The sequence below is a fragment of the Rousettus aegyptiacus genome, unplaced genomic scaffold, assembly GCF_014176215.1.
Source record: "Rousettus aegyptiacus isolate mRouAeg1 unplaced genomic scaffold, mRouAeg1.p scaffold_m13_p_1, whole genome shotgun sequence".
NCBI lineage: Eukaryota > Metazoa > Chordata > Mammalia > Chiroptera > Pteropodidae > Rousettus > Rousettus aegyptiacus.
Window position 1 is genome coordinate 120,034,782 of NW_023416284.1, and position 25,404 is coordinate 120,060,185.

At 36.4% G+C, this 25,404-nt stretch overlaps 1 protein-coding gene across 1 annotated transcript in view; it reads left to right on the forward strand.

Moving 5' to 3' along the window:
• The window catches only part of CD109 (CD109 molecule), a 104,205-nt gene that overhangs the window by 72,896 nt on the left and 5,905 nt on the right, over positions 1-25,404 (forward strand). The window contains exons 20-31 of the mRNA XM_016141681.2: positions 522-639; positions 2,427-2,540; positions 3,964-4,182; positions 4,967-5,111; positions 7,241-7,417; positions 15,142-15,223; positions 17,200-17,428; positions 18,429-18,594; positions 20,340-20,530; positions 21,105-21,260; positions 22,263-22,328; positions 25,175-25,317. Of these exons, the coding sequence (XP_015997167.2) occupies positions 522-639; positions 2,427-2,540; positions 3,964-4,182; positions 4,967-5,111; positions 7,241-7,417; positions 15,142-15,223; positions 17,200-17,428; positions 18,429-18,594; positions 20,340-20,530; positions 21,105-21,260; positions 22,263-22,328; positions 25,175-25,317 (1,806 nt within the window). The remainder of the gene's footprint in view (positions 1-521; positions 640-2,426; positions 2,541-3,963; positions 4,183-4,966; positions 5,112-7,240; positions 7,418-15,141; positions 15,224-17,199; positions 17,429-18,428; positions 18,595-20,339; positions 20,531-21,104; positions 21,261-22,262; positions 22,329-25,174; positions 25,318-25,404) is intronic.

The following is a 25,404-nucleotide window of genomic DNA, read 5'->3' on the forward strand; positions in this document are numbered from 1 at the left end:
GAAGCAGTGTGGGTAGGGGAAGGAATTCGCCTTAGTTGACAAATCCTGTGTTACCTGATGACTGAGCAGGTAAATCATGAAATCTACATATATTTTATAGTCAGCCATTTGTGGAAACTTGAAATAAGACACAAGTCAAACCTAAAAAGGCAACAACAAATAACAGCATTGACTGGGATACAGAGGGAAACTTTTATGCAAATTGAGAGGCATTATTGGAGTTATTTGAAAAAATATGTTTACTATCTATACAAAATTTATGAAAATAATGTTCATTTTGAATACATAAACACTGTAGAAAGCTTTTTCTGGGATATGAAACAATATGCAATGTTATGACTTTATGACCTATTCCTTAAGAATATAGGATCTACTGTTTCATGCTTAAATCTTTAAAAAAAATAGATATGTAAGTGATTTGGAAAATTAATAGTCTTCCAAAAATGGTTTAGGTTATGTGGACTTATTTTGAAATGTGTCAGTTGTTGGTTTTGTGATTTTTATGTTTATCTTGACTTTAGTTCCAGGATTTACCAAGAATTTGAAGTTACTGTGCCTGATTCTATCACATCTTGGGTAGCTACTGCTTTTGTGATCTCTGAAGATTTAGGTTTTGGATTAACAACTGCTCCAGTGGAGGTAGTGTGTTAAAGTGCTGCTTATAAATTTCATAGTGCCACGAAGTGGAGAAAATGTCAACTTCTCAGTGGATTAAAAAAAAAAAAATGACTGCTTATAATGTTGATTAGAGATTACTCGGTTTTTCTTTTTTCTTTTTTTCATCTGTTTTCTATTTTAGAGTGTGAGCTGTATTAGCTGCTAAATGTGGTAGGTCCATATTAAGATCTGAATAGAAAGTTTCTTATTGACTAAAGCCAGCCACTTGCAAAGGCCAGAAGAGAAAATTGCAGTGTGTCTCTCTTTCAAGGATGAGAAGAACATCTCAAGATGTCCCCTAGCAGACATTTCTTTGCATCTCTTTGGCCAAATTTCATCACTTGTCACTTCCTAAACCAGAAACTGACAAGAGGAATATAATACCAATCATTAGTGTTAAGCCAGTAGCTCTCACCTCTGTCATACCTGAAGCCTCCTTTTTATAACAGATTTTTTGTTTTGTCCCTTTACCATCCATAATGAAATTCATAAAATATATAACATACCTATACACTTAATTTAAAAAGTCAGTATGATGCCCTAAGTGAAATATTAGAGAGAAACAAAAAAAAGTCATATATAATAAAATAAGGTATATTTCAAGATATAAGTGACCAGGCATAGCTGCACTAGAAGGCTTAGTAACATATTTAAATATTTATGCCATACATAGAATCACCCTGTGTGTAACAGCTGCAAATGCAGGTTGATATACATGTATGCTTCAGCAGTTCAAAAACCTTCAGGAGTCCTGCCTGTGGTGATGTAGATTTCTGAAACTATGAACAACTTCTGAGAAAGTTACAAACAAAACAAGTGCAATCGTTTTTTTTTTTTATTTACAAAATGGTCATATCATGAAAGATTCAGTGCGTATTGAAAAATGCTTTGGGTTTATATATGTTACAATTAGGTTTTAAGCTGAGGTCATTATAAGCAGGTACTTTACGTGAATGGTTGAAGGGACATTGAAGAATCATGAGGGATATGGGACAATTCTTCATCGTTTGGGACTGTCTTGAGCATTGCAGACCTTCACCCACTAACTGTCAATGCACCTTTCTATCATTGTAACAATCTAAGACACTTCTACAAATGTCCAAATAAACCTCTAGAGGGAATAACTGTCACCAGTGAGAACCATTGACCTAAATTTATCCTTAGACATAGGGGAAGGGTTCAGCTTCCCCTGGAGAACTTGGCCAACAGTGTCAGAGTTGGGTTACCAATGAGGAGGTAAATGCATATATCTAAGTTATAAGGTAATAAGCAGAACACCACACATCAGTCTAGAACAGGCTGTTTGATTTGGCTAGTGGCTTTTAAAGCAGGTTGGTAGAGTGAACATAGGATTGTACAAGGGGAACTTGGCTTCGTGTTAGACACACTGGGATCCAGTTCTGGCTCCACTTACTAGCAATGTGATATTCCACTGGTTGTAGAAGTTTATGAGTTTCAGAGTTTATTTCTGTAAAATAGGAGCATAGTGCTTGCCTCATAAGGTTGTTATGATTAAATGAAATAATTTGTGTTAAGTACCTGGTTCCTAGTAGGCACTTAAAATGTCATGATTACTATGTTAATGAACATAAATCAATTTACTATCATTTATTTGGTATAAGTTACTATTTGCTTTTTGTTGATATGCAAATGGACATTTCTCTGTGAAGTTAACAAGCATCATAGGTTTTGTGAGATTTGCTTTTAATTGCATAAAATGTGAAGAATTTTGACTTGAATAATATATGTACTCATTATATTCTTTCCAGCTACAAGCCTTCCAGCCATTTTTCATTTTTTTGAATCTTCCCTACTCTGTAATCAGAGGTGAAGAATTTGCTTTGGAAGTAACCATATTCAATTATTTGAAAGAGGCCACCGAGGTAATATATTAAAGATTCTTTTAATCACCTATGCTTCAGGGAATAAGTGGAGAACATGCAGGGATTGGGTTCTGTAGTGTTTGGGTTCTGGATATTTAAGCCTTTTATACATTTCTGGAGGGTTAAAAACAAACATACTTTCTCAGTGATTTCTTCTGCCTATTAATGTCTAAGGATATTCTTTGCATGTCTAAGCATTCACTCCTCTCTGTCCATTCCAGCATGGTTCTCCACCTTAGCCATGTAACTTCGGTGTTGTCTCTGAGGCAGGTCTTTCTCTTTCTTGGCTCCCTACAGTTTTTTTTCTAGTCTTACCCACATCTAGAATGTACTGCTACTTCTCACTGCCATTCTGTGCCCACTGCAGTTGGCAAGAATTTATTCCATTCAAGATATGGCTTGAAACTAAGATACTTTTCCTTACTCGTTCTGTTATGTTTGTTGTCCCATGTTTATATAGTGCATTCTCTCTTGAAGGCTTTGTTTTTTGAATCATGTGCTGTGTGTCCTTAGTCAGTTCCCTAGAAGTCAGGATGAGGCTCACCGTTTGTGTTGTGTGTACAGTTGCGTTGACCAAATGATTGATTCCCCTGCCCCAAACTAAGTAGGGGTATGTAATTAACCTTAATATTAGAGTACTACATGAAAATGCCATAGTCTCTTTAAGCATCATGTCAATAGAGTAAATTATTTCTGATTAAAAAATTTTATTTTTTAATATAGTCAGTGTGATTCAGTGTAATGAGCAAAAGCTCTGGGATCAGAGGCCCAGATTCAGTGTCCTACTCTACCACTTAACAGTATTTAACTTAATCGTAGTTTCCTGTAAAACGGCAATAATAATTATGATCTCTACACAAAACATTTTGAGGAAAATAAATGGGAAAACATTCATAAGATGTAAGGCTTAGAGAAATGCTATTCTTGATGAGACTGGCAACTTTGACATACTTTACAAAAAGTTTCCAACCGGTGTATGCTTCAAGACTGATGTCTGAGTCACACTTAATGAATGTGACAACATTTGATCTTATTTGTCTCAGGTTTTTCTAATGGGGCCAGCGCCCCAGGATGACACTGTTAAATTAGGCTGGTGGCGATACCATGACATGCAGTAACCTTTCTGGGCACCTCCTTACTACTTGACGGCTTCAGATGAGAGAATTAACTGTTAATGGGAGTTTAATGTTAGAAATGGAACTAAAGAGTGCCCTTTTCCCACGTATCTTGAGGTAGACTGGGAAAGCAGAGGAAAGAAACAAAGTTTTCCCTGATACTCTCTCATCCTCTCCTTGGCTAACTCTTTGTCTCATCTTCCTCTAGTCTTGGGCTTCACAGATAAATAGCACTTAATGTGGCGATAAAGCAGCACTTTACTGAGGAGCATTTGTTATATAAAACCTTTGATAATTTTTTCTTCCAGGTTCAGGTAATCATTGATAAAAGTGACAAATTTGAAATTCTAATGGCTTCGAATGAAATAAATGCAACAGGACACCAGCAGACCATTCTGGTTCCCAGTGAGGATGGGGCAACTGTTGTCTTCCCAGTCAAGCCAACACTTTTGGGGGAAATTCCCATCACAGTCACAGCTATTTCACCTGCTGCTTCTGATGCTATCACCCAGAGGATTTTAGTGAAGGTAAATATTTGAAGTCTCACAGAAGTGAAATGGAAATATGTAATTGAAAAGGAAACGGAAGATGGTTCTTCTTGGTTAGGTTCATTGGCGAGACTTGGTAGGTCATCTCCTCCATCTTCCTGGGAATGCCGAAGTGTTTTCTCATCTGTATGTAAAAAGTATGTCACATTTTGAAAGTAACTTCCAGTTTCCTCTTCAAATTTATAGTATAACTATAAAGCAAGTCTTTTTTATGATTGGTTACATTTACAAATGGTGTTACATTGTGATCCTATTAAATCATGCCAAGTTGATATATAGATTTTGAATTCTAGAATTCCTCAGTACAGGTAGAAGAGTAGAGGCTTTTTTTTTTTTTTTTTTTTTTTGAGAAGACATTATGTATGCACAAAAAGACAAGTCAACATAGTGGATAAGCACTTGTATTCTGGGATGAGGCAGCCCTGGGTTTGGGTTTGAATCCCAGCTCCGTCACGTGTGAGTTTTGGATAGTGTAATCTCTTGGATAATAATAGGATCTACCTCAGAAAGTTTTTCTCGTCACCTTTTCATTTGCTTTTTTGTCATTTCCATTTCCATTCATGAATTCTTTTTGTCTAATTTAACTAGAAAGTCAACACTTATTAACAAATTTGAAGAAAGAGTCAAGAAATTGTAGGTATTCACCTAACCATACACACATTGCAGCCGCAACAGTCCAGATGTTCATCTTATTATCTGCATACAGTTCTCTGTAAACAGATGAGTGGAGGCCATGCTAATTGTGTTACTTTTGTTTCAACAGGCTGAAGGAATAGAAAAATTGTATTCACAATCCATCTTGTTGGACTTGACTGACAACAAGCTACAAACTACCCTGAAAACTTTGAGTTTCTCCTTTCCTCCTAATACAGTGAGTGGTAGTGAGAGAGTTCAGATCACTGCAATTGGTAAGAATAGAGTCTAGTGTCATCACTATAGGTTTATTTTTCAATGAAATACTATTTTATCATCTATTTATAGATGTACCATTTTTCCTTATTTAGTAATAATGATAAGAGGTTGCAGTAAGGTTTTAGTTGGTACCCATTCATCTCAGTTTTCAATGTGCATATGAATCATTTGGGCATCTTGTTTAAAGGCAAATTCTGATTTAGGAGATCTGGGGTGGGGCCTGGAATTCTGCATTTCTGAAAACCTCCCAGGGGATACTGATGCTTCTGGTGTACGGTTCACTTTTTGAGTAGTGAGGCCCCACTTCAGTATGACTGCTGAGGGAAGTTATTTCCAGGAGCAGAGCTTCAGGCTTCTGTGGCTCTCAAGCCCTGATAAATAGCAGAATCTTCTATGGTAAAAACACAAATATCTTGGCTCCACTCTCAACCTACTCAATCAGAATCTCTTGGGCTAAGGCTAGGGTATATATATTTTGAAACACTTCCTCAAGTGCTTCTGATAACCAAATGTTGAGTTCTCTGTGCAGGACACAAGTCACATTTACAGTAGGAAGCTACCCTCTGACATTTGGCACCCTTTTTGAGCTCTCCTTCTGGCACTCTAAAAGTACTTTAGAATCAGCTATTCAGAGCTCCCACAAAGTTTGTTTATATAGTTGTACTTTACGAAACACTGAAATTCTATTGACTTCAAATAAATAAATGTGAATAAACGTTTAAATTAGTGGCATCTAAGAAGTTTTATTTTCAAGGTGTTAGGACCTAAGGAACCTCTGAATTTCATCTGGTGTAGTGCTTTTTATTATAACGTCAAACAACCAATTCCTCCATAGAGGACTTTTTTGGAGCTGTAGATTTATCTTTTAAAGAGAATTAAATAAACTCTCTATTAGGGGAATAAATTCTGCCCAAGCATCTCCCACAGTGTTGGGATGCTGGGAGATGCAGCACACACACTGGAAGATGCAGAGCACGCACTTATACACCTGCATGTGTGCACATACATGCACACAAAGGGATGAAGCTTTGACTTTTAAATGCATACTACCACATTGGAATGAGAGTGTCTAGGGCCACTGAAGTACTCTGAGGTTTACTTTCTAAGCTTGATGTAAAGAATGATTTTGCAAATTTTTATATGGTTTCTATTTTAAAAAGACTGTGTGAATATTGGTTCACTTCTTTGAATTTTGAGTCTGAGTTTATGTTTGCTCTGAATATTAAAAACATAACCTACAGTGGGAATAATATAGCCTTTATTTATTTCTCTGTGTTAACATCTAAAGTTTAAGACATCATATGGTAGGTAGCATGGCTGCAGCCTACTCATATGAAAGAGGTCTTCTTCTCTTTTTTGGATTCATTTAAAAAATTTTTTTAAGATCAGATTTTCATTAGGTGTTTGCACTTGGAATGGTATAAGTTTCTAAATAGCACAGAAGAATATTCTTCTCCATACAGCTCAAGCACATTGGGATCAGAATTAAATCGCAGCCTCTGTATTTCTGAATTTTTATTTTTATTTTCCTGAGTCCTGGTGTCTCAGAGAATTCTTTTCAGCATGTGCTTGTTTAATTTTTTTATTACTAACGTTGAAGAATATTCTTAATCCTTTTTGATTCTGAGAGTCATTGAAATACTTGTATTCGTCAGTTCTACTTCATTGTTGCTAAATAAAGAACGTTGAAAAATATCACAATTTCTGCCCTTTTGTAAAAAATTATTTCTCAAGTATCTGTAATGTGTTTTTAAGGAATCAGAACAAAGTTCTATTTATATGAAAAATACTACTAATAAAATATTTCTTTCCCATATAAGAATGATGGCGTTCTAAAGATTAATTCCTGACATTTTTGTTCAAGAATTATTTTTTAAATTTATTTTTTTGCCTAGTGTATGCTTATATCTTGAGCTGAGCTAAAAGTGTCCTAATTTATCACATAATCTATAAGTTCAGTACCACCATATTATCATTTATTTGAGCACTTGTCCTAAAAACCTGATATAAAGTTTCTACTCTGTTCTGAGCAGTGAGTGCCTTCTGTACTCACTGGCAGTCTCTGCCACCAACAGGTGCAGATAGTGGGTAGTTGATGAATGTATTGAATATCTTGTGCTTTCAGGAGATATTCTTGGTTCTTCCATCAATGGCTTAGACTCATTGATACGGATGCCTTATGGCTGTGGTGAACAGAACATGATAAATTTTGCTCCAAATATTTATGTTTTGGATTACCTGACTAAAAAGAAACAACTGACAGAGAATTTAAAAGAAAAGGCGCTTGCATTTATGAGACAAGGTAAGCATTTTAGAAACCTATTTTTGTTTGCAAAAAATTTTTATTTTTAGGCAGAATTCACTCTAGACCCTGTTTCAAAATAGACGCATTTTTGTTTTTGCTAAATGATTGTGATTGTGGGACAGGATGGTGTTGGAATGTGCTAAAGGTTTGAACAATGGGAAGCTGTTACCATTCTTTCTTCAGCTAATTGTTTGCTAATTGCTGCTTATTTGTTAAGGAGCCTGTTTCTGGAGGGGTTTATATTTTAATAAAGGACGTGAAATTTAAAGCTACTTAATCTAAGGGAGTGAGAGTGTTGGTTCATTACACGTTTATGGAGCACCTCTTAGTGCTGTAGGGCCAGGGCAGCTCTAATGCTGAGGAGACAGGAAGTCGAAGCCTTTCGAGAAATTCTCCGTCCAGTGGAGAAGACTGTGTCCTAAACACATGTGGTGTTGCGTAGCAGGGACCTCCGCAGTGCATTTAAAATGTTGAACAGATGGTTAGGAGAGAAATATTTGTATGGGGAAGCCCTTCTTGACCCTCAGAAATGCCGTCCATGCCAGTGACGACTCGATCCCCACTCCTTGTGAGGTTGATACTGTTCATAGTCACCATCACTTTGTGTCTACAGCTGCTATAATACCAACGTTTAATATGAGCTGAGTGCTTACCACGTGGCAGGCAGTGTTCTCAGTACGTTACAGCTAATATCTCATTTAATACTCACAATCAGTATTAGTATTCCTCCTATTTTTACAGTTGAGGAAAACTGAGGCACAGAAAAGTTAACTAACTTTCCCAGGGTCACCTAGCAAGTGAGCAGCAGAGCTGGGATTTGAATTCCAGGCGCTCCCTGTGGTAGAGTGTATGTCGTGTTAAAAACAAATGATATCTTTGCATACTGCCATCATGATTATATTTAAGGAGGTGAGTAAAAATATTTGAAATTATCATACTTTAACTCTGCACCTTTTGAAAACAAGATTCTGATTTGTATTTGAAATTTAATTTCACTAGGTTAAAGTAGATAGTCTGTAGGAACCAGATGGTACTTCACAATTCGATATACATTCTTTGGGATATTTTAATAAAGTAAACTATTATAGAAAATGCCACATATTTCATATATTTTATGCTTTATGAATTGTAATGTTGGCTAATCAAATATCAATGCCTTAAAAAGAAAGAATAAGTTTTTTAAAAATTTATATTTCAATTCCATTAGACATACAATATTATGTTAGTTTCAGGTGTACGACATTAGACATTTATACAACCTATGGCGTGATCACCCTAGTAAGTCTAGTCCACATCAAGACAGAGTAAGTTTTATAGTTTGAACTGTTTAAGGAACAATCACTCATCCCTTAAAAATAATTTGAATTTGTGACCTAGACACTGCTCTGAGTCAGCAGATATTCCAAAGAATGAAGAGTTCAAATCCACAGAACCTTTTTATTTTATTTTATTTATTTATTTATTTATTTATTTATTTAACCAAAAGGAGTGCTGTTCCCTCAGCCAGTCCTGGCCAGGTAGTTGCCCAGACTGCAGTTTTTCAAAGCGGCCCTCCAGGTGGTGCCATTTCTTTGATTGCTTGGGAACCTTCCTCACATTTGCTGGTCGTTAGAAGGTGCAGAGGGACCGGCGGGGAGAAAAAGTATTGTTCTCTAAATGCCACATAGTCTTCCAGGTTGTCAGAATAAAAACCACTTCCGCTGCGAAGTAGGCGAGCGCCACCTCGGGAGAAGTAGGCCTGGGCTTCCAGTACCTGTTGTGGAGGCCAGACTTGGGCACTTAATCCTGCCTCTTGCTTTGGGCTAAATTCCTGGCTCCGGGAGCCTCATTCTCCCCTTTCTTAATAAAGATTATCCTGATTTTGAAGATTCAATGAGTTATTTTAGCACTTTATTTAACACACAGTAAATGCCTAGTAACTGTCAGCTATAGTATAGTCAGGTAGTTAACATCTAACTGGGGAGTTAGAGTCTAAAGTCAGCAAGTAAATCCTGGCCATTCTACTTTTTAAAACAAATGTGAAATTCTTCTGCTCTTTCCATCCCACAGCTAGTTGTTCCATTCAAACGCCATCATTGCTCACCTGGACTACTCCAGTGGCAGCCTAAATAGACTCTTGGCTTCCATGTTCACAGTCACCACATAATGTAAAAGGGATCTTTTGATAATATCAAAATCCTGTTACTTCCTTTCTTAAACTTCTCCAGTGGGTTCCTGGCCTCAGCCTTCATGGCCCTGCCCGCACTGGTCTGGCCTCTATCTTTCACCTCACTTGACGCCGCCCTCTCTTGGTACCCCGCCTGGCTACATCTGGAGCACTTCCAGCTCCACGGTGCTTCCTTTAAACTTGTTCTTCCTTCTTCTAAGAGGCTCTTCCCCTAGACCTTTCCATGGCCACCTTCTTCTCATTCAGATGGTGTTTTCCTCAGAGTGGCCTTCCCTGACCATTTAGTGACTCTCATTCATATACTCCATTTTATTTTGTTCATCACACCTAATGTTATTTAAAATTATCATGTTTTTCTGTTATCTATCTCCTGCACTAGAAAGTAAGCTCCCCGACAATGGGGACCATGTTTAATCTCTTCTCCATTGTATCCTTGTGTGGACACCTCAATCACTATAGAATGGATGAATGCATTATTATCAATATTAACGTCTTTGGGCCTTGAGTTGATCATCCTAATGTGGAGATGGGCGCCAGATCTATCAAGTGCTTCCACCATGTGGTGATTATTTGTAAACACTAAGGGGTCTACCTGGCCTCGGCATGTTCTTTCTTGTCAGCTAGGAAATGTAACCAGTGATTTCATTGTGTCGCCTGAACTGGGGAAGTGGCTGTTGGAAGTCAGTACAATGGAGATCCCCCAGATACATCTTTTCACGTGCTGAACTGAATTATGTTTCAAAGTAGTCAACCAAAACTTCTTGGTATAATGATTTTCATTATGAAATCAGTGTCTCATTTCAGAGACTCTGTTTTTTCTTTTGCCATTATATTTGCAAAAGTCTTTTAAATATACTGTAGTTGTTTTTATTTTTTAAGAAATTGGAGTGGCTTTGGCACGAATCATGATTATATTATTTAAATGTCATTTATGAACAGCGCATTGTTTTACTTAAATCATGCTTGGCCCAAGAATCCTGTAACCTAACCCATTGTTTTTTTGTTCAAAATAACAGCTACATCATTGAATGAAGTATCTTTTGCTGTCAAAAGAAAAATAGAACTGTAAAAGGAAAGCTGTTTTTGATAAGGACTGGAAATCCTGAATCTGTTAATTGGAGACTTAAAACACTTGTTTGCCTCAGATATTTAAATCATAGTGCCTGAAGCTCAGTTTTTCAAGTGCGACTCAGACAAGACTTAGTTGGAAACACATTACATTTCCTCTATTGAAATAAAAACAGGAAAAAAGTAGGTTTCAGAATTCTGATGCTACATTTGGTCATCGCAAGAATGGCCAGAGGCCATAGTGAAGATGCTATAAAAGAACCTGGAGGAGGTGCTCACTTTCCCTGTCATGTCATAGACAGTAAGGAAGTTGACAATGATTACCTGTCTTTTTAGTACAAAGAATATTTTTATCAGCTTTTTACCAGAGAAAGTGATTGATGTAGTCGCAAGGAGCTGTTTTTACTCTTTTATTTGTGTGCAGTTTCGACATGAAGTAATCCAAGTCAAACTGTGGTTAGAACGTTACTTTTCTATGAATAGTACTTTCATCTTTATTATGAAAAATTGTAAAAATTTTACATTTGTGGATGTTTCAAAGAAATTAATGGCTCACTAAGTATCCATTTTTTTCTGGCCCTTTATAAAAGGCTGTTCATGTGGTATTATCCCAGCAGCCTCTGGACTTCTATATTTCAAAGTGTCTGTTAATTATGATTATGCTGTTACTTTGTAACTCAAGAGCTCTTCATAAAACTATGAATCTAAAGGCAATAGCCTTATTTCTTCATAAACATTTGGAGAACACCATGTTTTTGTCTTTCTCACCTATCATGATGAAAAGTCTCCAACTTAGGTGACTACGTTGGAGCACTGAGTTGCATTAACAATAAACATTACAGCTGAGTCAGCAGTGTCCTTTTCTGCTTATGGAGTGGGTGATTTGGAAGACAAGCAGCCTAAGGTTCTTTAACTAGACGTATGGCTTGTTTAAGACGAGGGAGGGAACCTCCCACCAGGAGAGTCATGTAAACTCCTTTCTCTAGGCTCTGACTCGTTCCTTTGTTTTCCCATGGGAGCAGAGGATGGTTGAATCCTCAGTTTTATCTAAACCAGCTCAAGAAATGCACTCTCAACTGGAGATTGCCCACGAGTCCTCCACCTCCCCTGGGCTGGCTGCCCCTAGTGGAAGAATGGCGCTAGTTGTTGATATTAATGGGGCTTTTGGAGGTCAGCCACCTGAGGGGTAATTTCCATAAGCAGTGATCTCATCTCCATGAGCTCATCTCTCTGACCGGTTTTACAATAACTCATACTTGGAACTGCAGTTGTTTGGGAGCTTGGAGGCGTATGGTCTTTTTCTTGACATTGGTCCTTCTTCCCACAGAAGCACCTCCTGTAGTGATGGAGGGCCCCGAACCTATTCTTTTTTTTTCTTTTTCTTTTCCTCTTCTTTCTCCTCTCTTTCTCTTCTCTCCTTTCTCCTCCCTTCCCCTTTCCTTCTCTTGTCTGTCAGACTGAGTTCAGAGTTAAACTCTGCTGTCTGATGGGCTTAGTCCTGAATTGGAAATCAAGGAAGAATGTCTTGGACACTTGATAATTTCCTTTGTGAATATTAAAAAATTATTCTGCTTCTCTGTGATCCTTGATTGGCTCTGAAAAAGGAAGAGATTATATGTTGTTTTATTTCAAAATGACATGAAAACTAAAACGTGTTAAAGTAAGGTGGTATGAATAATGCCTGTCATTTAATTTTTTCCATTCTTATTTGATTTTTTGAATATGTAGAACATTAATATCTTTCCAAAAGTCAAACTTATTCTAAAAGATATATGCAAAGTGTGTCTGTGCCTCTCGTATCCCTTCTCTCTATCCCTTGTTTACTTAATTCATTAGTTTCTAGTTTCTTCCTTTCTCTGTCTCTTCAGAAATTAATGTACACAGATGTTTTCTTATTTCTCTTTCTCTTAACACAAAAAGTAGCATACTTTATATTGCTGTTTTAGACTTTGTCTTTTCACTTCACATATATCCAGTGAATTACTCCACATCAGTTCAGAGAGAGAGTCCCCATTCTTTTTTTGACGGCTGCATAGTGTTGTATCATGTGTGTGTACTGCAGTTTATTCAGTCAGTGTCCAATTCGGGGGCACTTAGGTAATTTCCAATATTTTTGCAGTTACAAATAATGCTGTAATAAAACATCCCCTGCATGTATATTTTTGTGTTGTTGGAGGTGTATCTTCAGGATTGATTCTTAGAAATAAGATTATTGGGTCAAAAGGCATAGACATTTTCCCAGAAGCTGTACCATTCTGAATTCCCTCCAGCAATGGATGAGTACTAGTCTCCTTACAGCTTCCCCAGCAGAATGAATGGCCAAGCTTTTGAATCTTTGCTAATGTGATGGCTGAGAAACGGTATCTCAGTGTAGTTTTAATTTTCATTTCACATATTAATAAGTTGAACATTTTTAATATATTAAAGTCCATCTTTGTTTTTTACGAAATGTCTGTTTTTGTATTTTATTCATTTTTTCTAAAGGATTTTAATCTTTTCCTCTCAATTAAAAAATTCCATATATATGTACATGTATATATACTAATATGCAAATAATATACATAACATTTAGATATTAATATTAAGGATATTAGCCATTTATTTCTCTTAAATGTTACAAATATTTTCTTCTAAGTCATCTTTTAACTGTGCTAACAGTGTGTTTTGCTATGGAAAATTTAACACAATTTTTTTCTCGTCAAATTGATCAATTTTTTAAAAAGGAATTGAATGGTTGGAAAGTCTTTCCCTATGCTCATGTTATGAAATGATACCTATTACTTATTGAGAGCTTGCCATGTAAAAGGTATGGTTCTGAGGACTTTGCATAAGTTAATCATTGGAAGAGCTCTTTGAATCAAAAGGAAACAGCAGTTTTGGAGACAAATAGACTTTGGCTAATGCTTATTTTCAGTACCTACCAGCTGTATGACCTTGCACTTGGTATATTCTGAGTTCTATCGTCTCTAAAAAGGAAATAATAATGGCATCTACATCGCAAAGTAGTTGTGAGAGTTACCTGGGTTAGTGCCTGAAGGGGCTTTGAACGTTCCTGTTCAAACACATAGTCAGTGTTGGATAAAGGTTGGATATTTAATTACCATAAAATTTTAGTTTTAAACATAAAGATTATAACATAACAGCCTGTTCTTCAAGTTAAGCAAAATTCCATCATCACTTAAATGCTATTTTTATTTCTTTTACCATAGTTCTTAAAGATCACCATGAAACAGTGTCTTGTTTTTTGCACCTTTTGTCTTACTGTAGCTTAAATCAGATACTCAGATCTGGGGTTTCTTGTGGGAAGGAAGGCACATAAAGAAGAGTTTGGGACATGGCAAGAGCAGATTAACTAATTTTAAAATACTAATGCTCATGTTTTGTTAGTCAAATATGAATAATTATAGCTATTGATGCTTCTAAAATGTGGAATTCATAAAGTAAATATTTTTTTTACCAGAATTTACCAGGGATTGAATTTAACAGTGCAAATGTTTATGGTTGCTAGGCTCTATGTGGCCGTGCTGCAATGCCTGTAGCAGAATTCGGTAATTTTTAGGAAGAATTCTTGATTATCAGAGAATCATTGATAATGCCTGGAGTTGGAAATGTTTTTGGCTCTTGCTTGTGCTTGATTTTTAATGATAAATTATTACTATTTTAATTTCATTTTTAGCAAGTCAGTCTGTTGTGAGTTGTTTGGTGAATCTTTAGTGTTGGCCTATGATTTTTCATTCACTGGGTTTTGAGACTTGCACGCACGGCTTTGCAAATATGAAACATCTGCCTCTTATTTGCAACCATTTATTTAAATTTGAAACATATGTTTTTATCAAAGCAGATGTATGAAACTTAACCTCCTCCCCAGTTTACTTCTATATTGTGACTTGATTACTGCCACCAAGTTTTTTTTCTTTTAGTGAGATCTTGGAATTGATGTGGTGGGCAGACCAGTTAGTCTTTGGGTTTACCTCAGCTTGCCATGAACAAAAAAATTTTAGAGCCATTGTTTTAGATTATTTGTCAATCCCCCCACCTCTGTCGCTGGCCTAAAAATAGAAAGCATTTTTACTTTGTGTTTTAGCCTTAAACTTTAAATATGATACTATAGTTTTTTTTTTTTTTTTAATGTAGCAAACAATTTTAGATGACTAAGCATGGAAACCACTGTGAAAACCACAGAGTTAAAACTCTATCTTTGACTGGCTTGCTTTTGAGTAACTAGAATTGTTATCAATGATATAGTATTCTTCTGAATTTACTTTAAGTTGGGGATATCACAGTTATTTTTTAAGCATTCTGCTTGAAAAATTCTGGTATTTTAAATATCCATAGCACTTAACATACAAAGTAGTCAATATTAGTGTTGATTTGCTGTTTTCATCTTTTTCATTCTCTGTGCATGTTTCTTCAATATGAAGTCATGATCAGAAACTTTCATTCATTGCAAGTTGACTATACTGATGATCTATTTTGGTGTCTTCAGGTTACCAGAGAGAACTTCTCTATCAGAGGGAAGATGGCTCTTTCAGTGCTTTTGGGGATAATGACCCTTCTGGGAGCACTTGGTAAGTGTTTTTGCTAATGAAACAAATCCTTGTCATGGAATGGACCTTCACTAGGTCACCATGGCCATGAAATTGACATGTAGGCTCAGAGGCTGCTTTTCCCATAGCCTGGCTTTAAAAGACATTTGACTTTTTAAATATGATTTAAAAATTTTAAAACACTAACAGACCAAGTGTTTTTGTTTAGAAAAGAGAGGTCATAAATCCTTTTTATTTTGAGGAGGGAAAGCAGCAATAAAAATACCCCATGATGATGGTGCAGCTGACGGGAAAAATCAGTTAGAAATACTGGGTGATTGTGACGTAGTTCTTTCTTTAATATAGCATGATTAACATGAATGTTGTGTTAATACAGTCAACGTAGTTATTTTAAGATTGTTTTTTTCTGTGTGTGTGTGTGTGTGTGTGTGTGTGTGTGTGTGTGAGAAAAGCATTATGAAATTAAGTAATGAGTATCCAGAATTTCCTCCAGAATGGAATCTCTGAATGACTGATTTTGGATGATTACACTTTCTCCTTGAACTATCTTCAGTCCTGTATTACAGTTAGAAAAAAACATCGACTAGATGTATTAGTTGGGTTAGACAAGGCATGCTTTGGTAACAAATAACCCTTTAAATCTCAGGAGCTCTTTATGATAGTTTCTTACTCGTGCTGCATTTCCACTTTGGGCCAGCAGGGGGCTCTGCAGACTTTGCTTCAGCGGCGGCCACCTCACAATCTTACCAGGAAGTTCCAGGCTTGCCAGTGCCGGTGTAGAGAAGGTTGGAGTATCCAGCACTGGCAATTGGATGCTTAAACCTGGGAGTAGCCTTTCTTTTCACTTTATCGTGATCAGAGCTGGTCACATGGCCATGCTTAACTCAAGGGAGCCAAGGAAGTGAATTCCTCTGCATACTCAAAGTAAAAGAGAACTAGATATTATTGAATGTTAGTAATGTTTACCACACCAAATCTTTTATAGGATGAAACAGATCTGCTTCAAATTTTCTTTTGGCATGATTCAGGATATAGATCCATAAATAGAAAGGTTTCAGTGTTTTATTGCTTGACATTCTTTTCACCTCAATATTTAGTGTTCTATAGCAGGGATCAGCAAACTTTTTCTGTAAAGGGCAGATAGAAATATGTAAGACATTACAGGCCACTTAGTATTTCTGTTGCTTATTCTTCCCTCTCCTCTCACCCTTCCCTCCCTTCCTCCCTCTATTCCTCCCTCCCTTCCTTCCTTCTTTTTTCCTTCCTTCCCTCCCGCCCTCCCTCTCTCTCTTCCTTCCTTCCTTCCTTCCTTCCTTCCTTCCTTCCTTCCTTCCTTCCTTCCTTCCTTCCTTCCTTCCTTCCTTTTCTTCCCCTTTCTTTCATTTCTTCCTTTAAATATCATTTTTATATGGAGAGTGGAGAGGGGAGAGGTACATATAAGAGACCCTGGGCTGTATTTGGCCCAAGGGCCAGGTCTGGCTCAACGGATTTGGCCCACAAGCTATAATTCACTGACTTCTGTCTGTCCTACAGGAGAGAAAACATCTGTTTCCTCTATTAAAATTATGACGAGATCGTGAACTATATACATTTCGTCAGACTGAGTGAAGTATGTAATGAGATCTTCCTTGGCAAATACCTAGAACAGTCCAAAGGTGAATAACCTTGGACATTTTATTTAACTCTCTTGGAGTGTCACATTCTCAATTTATAAAATAATGAGCCTGAATTAGATCGTTTCTAAATTCCTTTCCAAATCTGGTATTTTGAGTTGACCTAAAATGTCTTGGCCATACTCAAATGGAAACTAGGTCTACCAGCTGGGCAGAGTTGTTTGTGCTGTCTCTCTTGTCTTTGTTTATTCTTCAGTGATTTTCTTTTTGGTGAATCTTCTGATGGAAAAAAGTGTTATCGTTGGTGTTTTTCTTGCTCGGCATTACTTGGAGGACTTTTGTAAAGTGTATATTTTATGTAATTTTCCCCCCTTTTCTACCAAGGTTGTCAGCTTTTGTTTTAAGATGTTTCCTCGAAGCTGATCCTTACATAGATATTGATCAGAATGTGTTACACAGAACATATACTTGGCTCAAAGGACATCAGAAATCCAATGGTGAATTTTGGGAGCCAGGAAGAGTGATCCATAGTGAGCTTCAAGGTGGAAATAAAAGTCCAGTAACACTTACAGCTTATATTGTGACTTCTCTTCTGAAATATAAAAATTATCAGGTATTTAATCTTTAACTTAATAAATGAGGGTGGCAAATTACAAGGGAAGTAGGTCTTGATGGGTCAGATATGTGTTTGGAAACTTGAAGAGATTTTTTATCATATTTTATATCATATTTGAAGTCTGAATTTGGGTACCCTTTTGCTTTGCATGTGTGGCACATTCCAAATGCTGATAATAAAAATATTGACTCCCTCTTTCAGAGTAATGAAGAGAATTCTAAAAATCCATTCTAATGTGCATATTGTACTTGCTGTTGGTAAGATGAGTCAACATATACTTTATCGTTAGAAAGATTAATTTCTTAGGAGACAGGAAATTCTTCAGAATTTGGGAATGCATTCTAGCAAATTTAGGTTGTGAAAGATTTTGTTTTTTTATTTCTAAAATGTCAATTACAATGTCTACTAATTTAGTATAATGTACACGCACACTCTAAGAAAGTGTGTTAAATGGGCATGGATGTCTGGATGAGAATGAGTGTGCATGGAAAGTTATGCTAATGACATTAATTTTGCTCCAGAGCTGTTTCAGTGATTGATGCTTTTACTGCTAAATGCTAACTGCATCTCACATGATCAAAAACAGCCATTCTTTATATTAAGCCCCTACCATTTTCCTATCCCTGTACTAGGCATGTAGAAGATAAACTTTCCCCTGAACTTACAGCTTCGATACCTGAGAAATATCTTTCTCAAGCTGTATTTTATACTGTCATCTGAGTTAGCAATATTCAATGCGAGAAACACTGGCAAAAGTTCTACTTCTTATTTCTTATTCCCTCTAAGGACTGGTACCTTTTTACTTATAAAACTGCAAAGCAGTGTTATTTTCAAAATGCTTGGCAGATCTATGAATGTCAATGATCACTGTTGAGTCCCACTGTCTAGGCAAAGTCAGGTGCTCAATAGACACTGATATTATTTTTTAAGTGAATGTTTGAAAATACTTTCGGGGTTATTTTGAATGGTAAAGTATATATATATTTTTTCCTTCAAGCCTAATATCGATGTGCAAGAGTCTATCAACTTTTTGGAGTCTGAATTGAACAGAGAAATTTCAGACAATTATACTCTAGCTCTTATAACTTATGCGCTGTCATTCGTGGGGAGCCCTAAAGCCAAGGAAGCTTTGAATATGCTGACTTGGAGAGCGGAACAACAAGGTAATGCATGGGGTCCTTCTGACATTGTGAGGCTGTTAAGTGTTATAAACTATATACACAGCGTGAGAAAGTTTTATAAGCCAGATACGAAATTGATTATGTTTGCATTTTCCGAGTGGGTTGAAAATTGAGTGCAGATGTGATCAGATGGGACTGACATGGCCAGGCTGGTCCCATCCTCGCCAAGAGTTGTCTAGAGAATTTCGAGGCCTGGGTGTTTCCTTCTTTTAAGTATATTCTGCCGGATGTCTGTTACCCTTTGAATTTTTCGATACCATTTCTGGTTTGGTAGCCAAGAGTGGCCATTAAGACCTTGGGTTGTGAGAAACTTGGGTTCAGATTCTGGTCCTGCTACTTCCCTTTATGAGTTTCAGTTTCCTGAACTGTAAAATTAGAATGACACCAATTTTAGGGTTTCTTTGAGGATTAAATGAGATAATGCACAGCACCTGCCACATGGCAGATGTTCAAAAATGTGAACTAAAATGCTAATTAATAGAAATGCACATGCCAAAAAATGCCAATAGTGAATTATATGTATGATTTATTTTTTGAATGAGGACTGCTTACGGGCTACAGCAAGACAGAAAGTACAGGTGTTATTACTTCCCAGATGGCCTCTATAGTCAGGGATTCAGATGTGTGTGTATATGTGAGACAGAGAGGGAGAGGAAGGGGAGGATAAGTGAGGGAAAAGAAAAGAGATAGAGATAGAAATGGAGAGAGAGAGAGAGAGAGAGAGAGAGAGAGAGAGAGAGAGAGAGAGAGAGAGAGAGAGAGAGAGAGAGAGAGAGAGATGAGTATGTGAGTACGGGCGTGGGCAGAAATAATTTTAGGTAATGTCCACTGATTCAAAGCTCTGCTAATTCAAGAAGGGATAACTATAGGAAGTGCTTAGAGATGTCTGAGACTGTAAAAATATTGTATTATTATTATTAGCAGTAATTTAGATTGAATCTATATTATCTGTTGCAGTGCTGGGAACTAGGAGGTTATTCCATAGCAGCTGAAGTAGTCTTTGACATTTTCTTCTTCTTTTCTACTTGGCTAAGTGTAGTTATTTCACATTCCACCTAAGTATAATAATCATCTAACTAATAATATCTGAAAGAGTGGGGAGGCACCAAGCAGGATGCTTCTCTGGGGATTAGTAGGAATATCTCCAGGAAGACTGTTAAGTTGGCCAGAGTTTCTGATTTTTTCTCAAGGGTTGGATTTTGAACTTATAACACCAACTTTCAGATAATAAAAAAAGGAGAAATTTCCCAAAACGTTAGAGCAGTTAATGGGAGATTAACTCAGAACAGGGATCTTTTCAGTGTGTCCTAAAATATTTTTGGGATGGCCTGGTCAGAAAAGTTCCATGCATTATCTTCTGGAATACAGTGGGTTTTTTTTTTCTTTTTTTCTTTTATTTATAGCTGTTTAGTCTTGAACCAAACATATGGAATTTCTCTTGGGAAAATATTTTCATCACAACATCTTTAAATGTAAGCAATAAGAAAAGGATGAAAATTTATAAGGTCTATTAGTTTAAAAAGTGAGACATAAGTATGCATATATATGTGCATGTATGTGTGTGTGTGAATACACATGTATTTGCTTGGCATAAATATACCGATATATAGGAATATGTATAATTTTTTATGCTAGTCAAGTAGAACTTGGAACAGTGTAAGAATATTTTATGATATAAAGTATGTTTTTCTGTAATTGGTTAGACCGTTATTACTTTTCTCTTGCAGGAGACATGCAATTCTGGGTGTCATCTGTGTCCAAACTTTCTGAATCATGGCAGCCAAGCTCCCTGGATATTGAAGTTGCAGCCTATGCACTGCTCTCACATTTTCTGCAATATAAGATTTCTGAAGGAATCCCAGTTATGAGGTGGCTAAGCAGGCAGAGGAATAGCCGGGGAGGTTTTGCATCTACCCAGGTGAGTGATGATAGTTTTTTATCTATCTATCTATCTATCTATCTATCTATCTATCTATCTATCTATCTATCTATCTATCATCTCTCTCTATATATATATATATATATAATACACACACACACACACACACACACACACACACATATATACACACCTACCTATCTCTATATATTCTTAGGAACTATGTGGTTGCTTTTTTATCATGACTTCATAAAATTACCTGACAGTTTAAAAGTTTAGTAACTTAAGTAAAAGGTTTAAGTTACTAATTTTAATTATTTATCATAGATATAAATATCCTATTTGATATTTACATGGAATAAATTAGTCTCGGTCTATGTTAGCATTTTTCATTTGTAGCAGCTGATATAGTAGATGCTCAGTCCCATCCAACAGATATTTTCTGAGACTCTCATGCACTGTGGGTCCAGGAGATTCAAAGATGAGTAAAGGAGAGCTCCAGTCTCAAGGAAGATAGATGAATGTATAGCGGGCATCCTAAACATCACTAAATTTACTCATTGGAGACTGTGATATACACTTACATGCACAAACGGTTTTCTTTCCTCAACAGGACACAATTGTGGCCTTGAAGGCCCTCTCTGAATTTGCAGCCCTAATGAACACAGAAAGGACAAATATCCAAGTGGTCGTGACGGGGCCCAGTTCACCGAATCCTGTAAAGTTTCTGATTGACGCAGAGAACCGCTTTCTCCTCCAGACAGCAGAGGTGTGGGATGGGGTAGTTATTTAAAATTCTGGGTAGATGAATCCTAATGCTGGAAAACTGATTTACTTATTTCTGTTTTATTGACTCTAAAAAGACTGGCTCCCAATTCCCTGTAGAGAGACTAGGAGGAATACCCGCCTTTGGTTAGATTTGCTGACCCAGAGAAGGGAGAAGGGGTGGAAAGTTTGGAATAGAAGAAAACCTAGCACTGTTCTATTGGGAAAAGAATGAACCCCTGTTGAGTTCCTATTCTTTGCAGGCACTGTGCCAGATTTCTTCACATGTGCTATTGCATTTACTTCTCAAACCAACACTAAGAAGTGAGTACTTTTATCCCTGTTGTACTCATATTAAAACCCAGACTGAGAAAGGTTAAGTAACCTGCTCAAGATCATGTTACTAGTAACAGTAGAGCTAGGATTTGAACCCATGATTTCAAAGACCATGTTCATTTCAGCTGCACCATATGTCTTCATAGGAGAATCGATAGAACCAATAGTAGAATTCTTACTTTGCAGTGGAGTAAAGGCCTATGCTAGACTCTAATTTTATTTCCCCTGGGTAACCTTGTGGGACTTGAGGGGGTAATGGATGAAAGTGATAACTTCAGGGCTGGAAACTTAAGAAGAGGGGTGACTACAAAGGAAAAAGAAGGAATAAACTTAGTCGTATCAGCGATGATGTATCACTGTGTTCTCAGGAAAGCCAGAAGATTAGGCACTGACTAAGGGAGGTTAATGGAGGGAGATGACTTGTTTTTTGTCTTTCATGCTTTAACCCCTACAGAAGGGCAGACCTGTTTGTAGCAATGATGTGCGCTCCCAAAGGGCAGGGTGGGGAGAGTTACCACTTCCCATAGCTTTTGATATGTGAGGCCATGTAAAGTTCTTAGAGCTTTCCACAGATTACTTACACTCCTCATGACACTGACCTCTTGTGCTACTCGGAAGGACTGAGGTATGGAAAATTACCTTTATTCACTTTTTTCCCACCTTTATTCAGCTTGCTGTGGTAGAGCCAACTGAAGTTAATATTTCCGCAAGTGGTTTGGGATTTGCTATTTGTCAGGTACGTAATAATATTTAGTTTTGCTTAGTTACATATGATTTATATAATAATTCTTTGGTTTGGGGCACTGCTAAATCTTTAACTTAGATAATGTATAAAATTCTTAATGATTTGTTTCTATGACTTAGGCAAGATAAATCACCCTTTTAAATAAAAAGTACTAGAAATGTTATTAGCTAGTGAGTAGACAGCAACTATATAATTGATAATCTATTAGAAAAATATTTCTTGACTATTATGTGCTTTTTGAAGTAAGGATTAAAATCCTCTGTTATTATTCATGTGAAGTGTTGGGAACTCATACCTTGTTTTATGAAAATACAGCTCAGAATTGTAATGCTGTGACTTGATAAACAAATATGCATTTTACTTGCAACTTAATATTCATCTAACGTTATAAAGGTCACGGTGGTATTACAAGTATTGACCTAAAGATAGGAAGTGTATCCCTTTAATGTAAAATCTTATATAATGATGAGTAAAACAATTAAGCATGGTATGTTCAATGCTCTGGTACAAGAAGAAAATCCAAAGAAATCTACCTATATGGTGCAATAGGGGCTAGAATAAAATGGAAGTAGGATGAAAAATGCTGAAAGAAATAATTATTATACTAAATAATACATGAAAATCATAGGGACTGAAGATCATAGGGACTGAAAATCATCTTATTGGAGATCCAACATAATATATGATAGGACCAAAAATGATTATGTGCCTGATTAGAAAAACAAACCAAACAAACCCTGAAAGACTTACTGAGAAATTGGGGGAAAAAAGACTCTTACAGAGAAAAGGTACTTTTTCAAAAACCAGTACAATTGTTCTAGACAAGAGAACCACCACACTTGCTAATTAGACAAAATGTCAGGTTTAATTTGGAAACTTCCAAATAATTCTAAGATTGTTTTATGTGATACTCAAAATACAGCAAATGTTTTTTTTAAAAAATATCAAGCAACAACTTTCACAGTTAGAAGAAATGCTGTTCAATGAAAAAGGAAGAGTGAATAATCTCTACTGGTTTTTACTGACAAAGCCCATGTGAAAATTCTCATTCCTAAACCCGTCTTTTGATGTCAACAGTAAATCCAAAAGTAAATACACAAAGATATTTTAGATATGATTGGAAAATTAAATCAACTTTAATCACCAAGTTGGTTGGAATTTATTTCTGATAAGCCAAATGTAAGTAAAATACTCAAGCCAGGTGATTTTTAGTTGAGGTTTGATGGCAGCAGTCAATATGGTACTTACTAGTCAGAATGTTCACCAGTCCTATGTCTGTGCCAACATGCAGAAAACGAGGTAGTGACCAATAGTCTCTTCTCACTATGGAGAAAAATGTTGCAGAAAAATCAGTCACCCAGAAATATGTATTGAGATTTCCTTCAGTTCATATTTTTGTAAGTGCCTTGGAAAAGGGAGAGCACAGAAGACTCTCAGGTTTGCAGTAAATGTTAACCTCTTTCGGGTAATAAAATGCTAAGATGTTGGAAATAAACCGTAAGGTCACTTGATATTTTCTGAGTGAGCAGTTGAGCTTTACCATAGGCCATACATAAAGCCTAATTCTCAGGTATAATTTTGGGGATTAATTATGACCCTGGGGACAAATCTAGTAGCCTTTCTTTGTTTCCTGAAGACAGTGGTTCTTAAAGGACAATTGCCTGCCACTGGAAAAGAGATGATGAAAATAATGGAGACCATCTCTCCAGTTTTACGAAACCATTCTTCAACCGCTCCAAGAATAATACTCTATAATGTTAACTGTAGTTTAAGAAACAGTTGGAGAATGTTCAAAATGAGATAACCAGAATGATCAAGGGGATTAAGGATTATGCACCTCAGGTGTGACAGAATGAAAAGTTAGAACTCTTAGGTTTGAAAGATGAAGGCTTAGAGAGAGCACTTTTTTAAAGCATGTAAATCTACATTGGCTACTAAAGGTTTAGTGTCCTCTTCCACCGTGTGTGTGTGTGTGTGTGTGTGTGTGTGTGTGTGTGTGAGAGAGAGAGAGAGAGAGAGAGAGAGAGAGAGAGAGAGAGATTACATAGCAATAGGAAGGCTTGTAAACCTTGGCATCAAAAAAAGTTGAAGAGGTAAAAAATTTAGGTTCTAGTTCAACTTGGCATGAGGCAGGCCTAGAAGATTGTGAGTACATTCTCAAACTTCTGATCTTAGGATCCATTTGAGAAAAACACTGGTCCTCACACTCTGCCAGTGTCCCCATGGCACCTTTCATATTAGTGGTGGGGACAGAGTATGTATGTGCTGAAAAAGAACCAGTTGACTTGAAAACAATCATTTATTTTATCATCTTTGAAAAATGTATGATTACAAAGAATCCTCAGCAGTTGAACAGGTTTGTATTCAACCAAGGCTTCTGAATGTTTTAGTTTTGATTTATCGTAGAGTTTCTAAGGTACCAGTTTGTGAAAAATGACTTCAGTTGGGCAGCAGAGTTTAGAAATTAGTGGATACTCTCAAGAAAGTTGGCAATAGTTTTACTTTTTCCCTATAGGGAACGTTTTGCATTCTTTGAAAAAAACAATACCCATGAATATCATCCATTATCGTCTATAACACTTGTTTTGGAATGTTACCTAACACTTTTCTCAAATTTCTAAATCATTGCTTATAAAAACTTTCATAAGAGTATTTTTTAATAATGATGCTTTGTTAGTGAGTAAAACTAATTTTTTTCTGTGTTGAAGATTGTAAATCTAGTTGGGTTTATCCCAAAGAGAATCATTACCTAACATTTAGAATACATAATGCTGTCAATTTGTTATTAATAATATATTACTAATTTATTATTTATGCCACTTTGTTATTTATTACAGCTTAATGTTATTTATAATGTGAAAGATTCAGGGTCTTCTAGAAGACGAAGAGCTATCCAAAATCAAGAAGCCTTTGATTTAGATGTTGATGTAAAAGAAAATAAAGATGATATTAATCACTTGAATTTGAATGTGTGCACAAGGTTGGTATCTATTTAAGTTCCCCCTCTTTCTCTCTCCTTTTTTAAAAAAAGTAATTTGAAGATTTAATTACTTATATATATATAGTT